This window comes from Protobothrops mucrosquamatus, unplaced genomic scaffold (assembly GCF_001527695.2).
Source record: "Protobothrops mucrosquamatus isolate PMUCROS unplaced genomic scaffold, P.Mucros_1.0 scaffold77, whole genome shotgun sequence".
NCBI classification, from domain to species: Eukaryota; Metazoa; Chordata; class Lepidosauria; order Squamata; family Viperidae; genus Protobothrops; species Protobothrops mucrosquamatus.
In genome coordinates this window covers 1,327,477-1,336,111 of record NW_015386454.1, presented here as the reverse complement: position 1 = coordinate 1,336,111, position 8,635 = coordinate 1,327,477, and the positions used below count along the sequence as shown (strand labels likewise).

The 8,635-nt window shown below is 37.6% G+C and overlaps 1 protein-coding gene across 1 annotated transcript in view; it reads right to left on the bottom strand.

The window, feature by feature from the left end:
• The window catches only part of OCA2 (OCA2 melanosomal transmembrane protein), a gene marked incomplete at its 3' end in the record, with an annotated part of 172,849 nt that overhangs the window by 127,797 nt on the left and 36,417 nt on the right, over window positions 1-8,635 (bottom strand). Inside the window, exons 4-5 of the mRNA XM_029283403.1 lie at window positions 6,818-6,875; window positions 6,051-6,123 (exon numbers count right to left, since the gene is read on the bottom strand). Of these exons, the coding sequence (XP_029139236.1) occupies window positions 6,051-6,123; window positions 6,818-6,875 (131 nt within the window). The remainder of the gene's footprint in view (window positions 1-6,050; window positions 6,124-6,817; window positions 6,876-8,635) is intronic.

The following is an 8,635-nucleotide window of genomic DNA, read 5'->3' as shown; positions in this document are numbered from 1 at the left end:
GCACCGTTTGCCACCGTGCTCCTGGTGGACGTCGACTCCTCCAGCCCGGTCACCTCGAGAGACGTCGCAGAGCACACCAAGAAAGACAAACTGTTGGGAAGGGTTTTGAACTGGGTGTTGAGGGGGTGGCCGCAGGAGGCGGAAGGAGAGGACTCCAAGCCGTTCTTCACCAAAAGAACGGAACTCTCTGTGTGTAAGGATTGTGTACTATGGGGGGAAAGAGTCGTGATCCCACAAGCCCTACGGAAAAAGGTGATTAATACCTTACACGTGGGGCACCCGGGGATCGTGCGTATGAAAGCGCTGGCTCGGAGCTATTTTTGGTGGCCACAGCTGGACAAGGACATACAGGAGTGGGTAGCCACCTGTGAGCCTTGCCAGGAATCCCGCTCAGCCCCACCGAAAGCAACCCCATTGGAGTGGGAGAGCCCACAAGCACCGTGGTCCTGTCTCCACGTTGACTTTGCCGGCCCCGTGGAGGGCCGATCTTATTTAATAACGGTGGATGCCTACTCGAAGTGGTTGGAGGTGATCCCCATGCCGTCCACCACAACGAGTGCTACCATCAAGGCCCTGGACGGACTGTTTGCGACCCACGGATTACCAGATGTCCTGGCCCAGACGCCAGTCCGGATTTGCTGTATGCCTTGCCAATAAACCGAGAGCTGACTGTCACTCGACTCGTATCTTACTGCTTGCGCGATTTAACACCTTCCTAGACAAACAAGCCTCTGGAGCAAGCACACTCGCTCCGAAGGCTTGTTTTCTCAGGATTGTTGTTAAGAAGAGTGAGGCGTGTTCGCTCCGGAGGCTTGTTTTCACTAGGAAGGGGCTTGAGAAATTGCTTTTTCCTGTGAAAACTTAGCCAAAGAGCTTGCAGTCTCTGCCAGATCTCTGTTTGGATAAAGTATTTTAGCTCCTGTATAAAATTTTATCATGTGCAGAGATGGACAGGCTTACAATGGCTATGAAAGATAAGACAGAACTGGAATATTTCGAAATCTGGGAGAAATTTTATCGCTGGTATGAATCAAGGAGAACCGCTCGGATCTTAAGCTAACGATAGGATTGAAACATACATATAATTGTACATATAATTGTATATATAATTGTATTGTGTAGAAGAATGAGGTTTATATAAAGGTTAAGGATGATGTATTAAGTTTTTGTATCACGAGAAACAAATTGTTAGGAATATTTACTCTGGAATGCCATGTATGTCCATTTTTGTTTTAATTGTATTATAAATAAAAAACTTTTTATATAAAAAAAAGTATTTTAGCTCCTATAGAGTGCTTCCAAATGCAGCCAATCCCTGCATTTCGTTCACGAGGTATCCACGGCTTTGTAAAAAATAGGGTTATCTCTAGACCGTCTTCCGAGGCAAAGAGTTCGCGGGGTAAGGTCCGTATACCTCGAATGTCAGAGACGGTTTAGACCGTTTCTAGACCGTCTCTGACGTTCGAGGCATACGGACCTTAACCCGCGAACTCTTTACCTCGGAAGACGGTCTAGAGGCAACCCATAAAAAAATGAGGCACTTGAGAAATGGAGCCTTCTGCCAGATCTCCATTGGGATAAAAAAAATGTTTCTGCACCTATGGGTGCTTCCAAACGCAGGGACTGGCTATGTTTGGAAGCACTCTATAGGAGCTAAAAGACTTTATCCCAATGGAGATCTGGCAGAGACTGCAAGCTCTGTATGCCTGGAACGGGGCACTTGAGAAACAGAGCGCTCCTTTCCATTCAGTCACACAGGGTGCTTCAAAATGCAGGAAATTCCTGCGTTTTGAATAGCCCCACCAGAGCACAAACACCCCACAATCCACAATAGCCCCACCAGAGCACAAACACTCCACAATCCACAATGCCAAACCCTTTTTTTAAAGACAAGTTTTATTAGTTTTTTGATTTTTAAAACAAAGTACTCAAGACACACCGTGGTATTAGGGTGGTCAAACATATATATAATTCAATCAATACATCAAATATTCCCTCTCTTTTTCCCTTAAGTAACATATTTTATTTAAAATAATCCAATTCTATCTTAAATTTATTCAACCTAAATCTGTTTTTAAAGCTTTATAAATTTACACTACCATAATCAAAATAGCTTTAAGTACAAACATTATCAGTTTGGGTACCCCTTCCAAATATATTCTAATTCCTTAATTTTATCATAGATCTTATTTATTTCTTCTTCCACTAATATCCCTTATTTAAAATAAAATATTAATCTATCCTATACGTATCTAATCCATCCATCAATCAATCTCTTTAAACTGACAAAATAAAGTCCAACTTTAAATCATTTCAATCTATTTGACAAAATTCAAATTTCATCCAGTTAATTTTCATAACTATTCACATCCATGTTATCAAACAAACAGATCATCCTATTAGATTAACTCAACATTACATAATAATTTTCTTACAAATAAACCTATCATTCTAAAAAAAATAAAAAAACCCACATTCTTAATCAATGTAATATATATAATCCATTAATCACCCCTTTTTCTCTTACTTTTTAAGCTGAAAAGATAATATCAAACCTTAAATCATTTTAAGGACATCAAACAAACAAATAATCGTACTAAAAATAATAGTTTTCATATCGATAAACCCATCAATTCAAAAAGTACATTCTTAGTCAATTTAATATATATCTTCCATTAATCGCCCATTTCTCTTACATCTTGCTTATAATCTTAGTCCTTAAATCAGTCCATAATTCTAAATTGCCTTTAATTCATTACATAAAATTTTAAATTTCACTTCTTTTCAGTCGTATTCTGGGCTTCTTCTTCTGCCAGGTAGGTTTCCATAACAGAGCTTCCCTTCCAACTGATAAGTCTCTCTTTGTTGCTTGCAGTGTCATTTGAATCCATGTAAACTATCTTGGCCTTTGCATTGGCCCTCTGTTTCTCTTAACCATAAAATTTTGTTGCTTTGACATTTCAAATCTCAGTTTTTGCTTTTCCTGGTCCTCAAAACCATAGGTGAACTGCTTATCAGGCAAAGTCAATTTCTCTTTATTCTCAGTTAAGTCCTCTTCTTGTGTAGTCTGTTTTATAGAATAATCAGAGAAGTAGTTTGAGAGTCAATTTTGAAGTTTAAAGGAGAGATTCTGGCTCTTAATTCTGTAGTAAACTCTTTCATTGTAGCACATATCTCTTCTTTAGCTTCATAAATCTTTTCCAGAATAAGTTTACAATTTAAGTGTGAATGCAGCTCCATTTTAAAAATTATTCAGCTGGATCAGGTCATCTTTCTCTCTCTCTCAAAAAAAAACCACAGTTTGAAAACCAGTCATCTCATCTCCAAATAGTCTAGAATTATAATATTAGCTTTTGGCCAGTAGATGTCCTCAGTAAGCTAAAAAATATGATCTGCAATAAATAAGAGAGTTTGGGGTTGCAGTTTGGGCAGTCCGTCTCTAAAGGTTTCGCCATCACTGCCCTATACCATTTCAGACAGGTGGCTGTCCAATCTCTGTTTGAAAACTTCCAGTGATGAAGCCCCCACAACTTCTGAAGGCAAGCTGTTTCACTTGTTAATTGTTCTGATTGTTAGGAAGTTTCTCCTTAATTCCAAGTTGCTTCTCTCCTTGATAGTTTCCATCATTGTTTCTGGTCCTGCTCTCTAGTGCTTTGGAAAATATGTTGATCCCCTATTCTTTGTGGCAGCCCCTCAAATACTGGAATAGTGCTATCATATCACCCCAGTCCTTCTTTTTCCTAAATTAACTGAATAAATGCTTAAAGGAGTTGATTCCTCTCTTTCCCATGGTCTAATAGATACCTTGCTCATGTTTGTTAGACTGGTGTTAGATGGAAGCTGATTGTTGATATAATTGGCATTCCTGCTGTGGGAAGCACCCAATGTAACTCCCACTGTTTTCATGATCTCCGTGTTTTTTTCTTATCTTCCATCACAACACATAGATGGGATTACCCCAAGTTACATTAGGAACTGTCCAACTTCTTAGATGTAGGCATCTGAAAATTCTTTACAATAATATGCCTAGCAAAAGCTTCTGGTCTAGCAAAAAATACTAGTACAAACACTTTCCATTGTCAAGCTTTTAAGCTTTAAAGTCAATAAATCACCAAAGAAAAGAAATAGCAACCTTACTTTTTTGGAATGTTACACTAGAGCTATTTAATTTGAGTCTTTGCCAGTGTGAGTAAACACATCAATAAAGATTAAGAGACAAATCTTAATAGACATGAAAACTTCCCATTAGTTACCACATGGTGAAAAGGGTTGAAGACATTAGGAAGAGTAGAACTTCTCTGGTTTAATATCTAACAATAATATACAATTTATCTTAGCAGGACACCAATTGTGCATTAGAGAAATAGCCAAGCAAGGAAAAACATTAAAGAGTAAAGAAGAGGAAACAAGATCATTTGAAGCTATCAGATTTGTCACTCTTCAAATATTGTACCATCTTCTTACAGTACTAGGGAAGGAGAGGAGAGGAGAGGAGAGGAGAGAAAAGGAGAGGAGAGGAGAGGAGAGAGGAATTCAGCAAATATTGATCAGCAAGCTCTCTGAGATAACCTTCACATGTAGTTCATGCACAACATTCACACTTTTCTTGATTTTCCCAGCCAGCCCTCCAAAGCCGGGGAGACAAATGCATTAGTGCTTCCAAAATCCCATCAAAATGTGTGTAAATGCCAATATGTGCATATTTGTATATAAAACACAGAAATTGTGTCTTGGAAAAAGAGAATATCCTTGAGTTTAGGGCAGGGGTATGCTGGCTCAGGAATTCTGGGAGTTGAAGTCCACAAGTCATAAAAGAGCCAAGGTTGCCTACTCCTGGTTTAGGGAGAATCACTGGGTTAGGTAAAAAGGCAAGCCTCCAAGTCAATCTTTAGCTGGAGGAAAACCATTTTATTACAAATGAGGATGTGTAGAATGATCAGATTCTTGCTCTGTTAGAAAGCACAGTAGGCCTCTATCAATTGCATACCAAGAAATGCATAAATAGCAGGCTACCATGACCAATCAGTGAGGGAAAAACAAAGATGAAAGAGGGATAATTTATATAGAAAAAAGAAACATCTTCTATCAACCCAAACCCAAAATAAAGATATGCAGTGTAGCATCCTTGACACTGCAGAGGTGCAGAATATGTTATCTCATGTATTGCTAATTCTATTCCATGTTCTCACCCAGCCTTTATGACATGCATCAATTCACTTTACCTAACATCTCTCACTGCATTGTAATGGCAGTTCTGTCCTATACACTCCATCTAAGCATTGCACTTATTACTATGCAGAACTTTTTTCTGGAATTCACACCATCTGGAATTTCTTCTGAAATTCACAACCCAAGCTACAAAGCCAAGTCAATTAAATAATGAAATAGCATCCATCCTAGATCAACAGAATGCTATGCTAAGCATACTCTTTGTAGCATGTGACCCTATGCTGCTTAACATGGATCACTAGTTGTACTTCTCTGAAAGTCTTTCTCAATCTGTTGCCTTCCAGATATAGCATCCCAAGCCAATATTCTTATAGAGATATAGAATTATAGAAATAATGCATTTGGAAGAGAACAGGTTGTAAATGCCATGGAGTGGTCCACAATGTTTCTGGACATCCTACATTCTATGCACCATTGCTGGGTGACAGTTATAGCTGTATATAAAGCACAGGGTACATTTTAATTTAAACTGAACATTTGCTTTCATCCAAAGGTATTAGGCACTCTATGATGGTTATATTTCAGAAAGAAACATTTCAGGGAGTATCTAAAGGAGATATGAAATCAGATCATATGAAATCACCAGTTGGATCATGATCTTAGAAAACAGATTTGCAAAGATATTAATTATTGGTTTTAAAACCAGTGAAATATTACCAGTGAAATATTTAAAGAAAGAAATCATTGTCAATATTTAATTTAACAAACAAAATAAAAGCCATTAAATATGAAGCATGTTTTTGAATTGGACTATTGTTAGCAACTTTGGTCTATACTATTCTGCCGTTGTGTTTTCCAAAAAAGTAACAGGTAAAGGATACTGTAAATGTCCACAGGTGAAACAGCCAACATCTGCCAAGACATTCTGTTTTCAGGATGAATGCTAAATAAAATCTGGGGATACATCCAATAATTGTATTTCAGTTAACCAGTTATTAAATAAACTCTCCCTAAAGTTGTTTGCATTGGTGAAATAACTACAAAGAATAAATGCTTTCTAATCACGATTCCCTAAAATGCCCACCACTTCTGCAGACCAGTTCTGAATGGGCTGCAGACCGGCATTGGGCCACGGACCAGGGATTGGGGGGCCCTGCTTTAAGTCATTGCTGCCCAGCTACGGCTACTTTTTTATCCTTTCCATGAAAAGTGCACATGCAATGCCTTAAAAATATACTCCTTGCTGTATTCTTAGTACTACAGAATGGCATGGGGAGAATACAGAGTTTACAATAGAGCAGAAACATTGTTTTCTTCTCTATTATGCTTTCTAATCTTTTATTTTTAAATTATATTCCAATGGAATATTCAGGGAATACTATTAAAGAAAAAGCAAATAAGCAAATAAGATTACTACCAATGTTTCTCCTTTATTGCTATTTGTGTTCAGTAACATTTCTTTCATTATTGAAATAGGAAGAGACAAAATCTGTAAGGCACCTTACAGATCTCCTCAATGATCTCCTCAAAATTGGAACCAGGCTTAGGAATTATTAACAAAACAGCCCACAATGCTATTTTGTAGGTCTTGCTTATACTATCAGTTTTAGCTTTTGGATAAGTATCACTCTCAAAATTGAATACTCACAGAGCATATAACTACAAAGATAAAAAGGCATGAAACCTTTAGGAGTTTTAAGCAGCATCTGTAAAAATAAGAGGAAAGATTCACAAAGAACACCAACAATAACATAAGCTTCTGAAGTCATCAAGGACAGTGTTTGAGAATCTGAGAAAAGGTGAATAATTAGACAAAGATTACACAACTTCTACAGATGAGTTTTTAAATTGTTTTATGATGTAAAGGTATAAGAAGGTTCTATGCACTGATTCAGCCAATAAAATGCAGAACTATCTAACATAATTGGTTACAACTCTTCAATCTTTCAAAAATAATCCTTTCACATTTCTGACTTCTTGGAGATAAAATTGAGTTACAGTGCAAAGCACATGGATGTCAATAAAAATACTTCTTGTTCTCATACTGCAATATCTTGCATGGCGTTCCCAAGGAGATAGGTATCAATGAATGTGCTACTCACCCCAGACATTTCTCTGATTGTTGTAATACTTCAAAATCATTTCCCTTTCCCCAAAAAACAAAAATCATTAAAGATTACAAAAAAAAGAAGCAACAGGTGGTCCAGTGTTAAGGCATCAGGCTAGAAACCAGGTGACTGTAAGTTCTAATCCCACCTGAGACATGAAAGCCAGCTGGATGGACTTCCGGTTTGCCATTGCGGCTCCTACAGACGCAGGAAGGCAAGCTCCATCTTCCACACCCAAATTCATCCTGCTGGGGAACCCTGGAAAGGGTTGAAAGTCACCCTGTAGGGGTAACGAGAAAGGAGGGGACCCCCGCTTGATCGTGGGAGGGCGGCAGCTCTTCCACTTGACCTGGGGAAGCTCTCCAAACCAGCAGGGGAAAGACCAGCCATAGCAATATGGCTCGTCACTAAGCTGCTGATAGCCGAAGTCAAAATTACTACCAAGCACCTTTAAAGCAATACTGATGAAACTGGGTGAGATCTGATCTTCTCTTTAAGACTTTAAATATCTTTTCCTGTAAAAGCTTCCCAAAGTATTTTTCCCCTGTGAGGAGAGAGGGAAGGGAATTTCGACCCCACCCTCTAAGAACAGCGGCGACTAACTACCCAGGGGAGACAGAGCAACTAAAAGAACAATTCTAATTGGATACATACGCTTTTGAAATTTGGGGGCTAAAAGTTTTCCTATTCTTACTGGAGATGTTTGTTTTTATCTTAAAAAAAAAGAAATAAATCTTGAAAAACTATCATAAAACCTTTGGATTTAAAAAGCTTTAAATGGCATCGGTGACATTTTGTGGCAAAGTATGGTATTACAACTTGTTATTGCTTAAAAGAGACTTGGCTGGAAGCCCAGACTCTAGAAGAAACTCTCTTGACCTTGACAGATACCACCTGTGAAAAACTCAGCTGTAAAGAAGGAACTTTTGGGCGGCATATCTGGCCTCTTTGAACTATGAATGTAAACCTTTACTGATTTTCAGAGTTATATGTGGGGAATTGCTTTCCTATTTCTTTACATGAGAAGCATTTGTTATTACAGGAGATGATGGAATACTTTGGACTATAAATTCTTACTTGGTACACAATCTCCACTATAAAGACTACCTATAACATGTGAAATAGATGTCCCATACCCAGTTATAAAAAACAAAAAACTAGAAGATGGATAGATTATATTAAGAGAAAGTATGAAGTGATTAATTATCATATAGCTTTTGAATAAATATTTTTCTTTTCTAATATTTTTTATATATTTAATATAATTTATATATATATATTATAAGTTTATTATTGTATGTTAGAGTTAAAGTATGTTAATTTTGTTTGTATTATGAATGGATAGCTTATTTTAGACT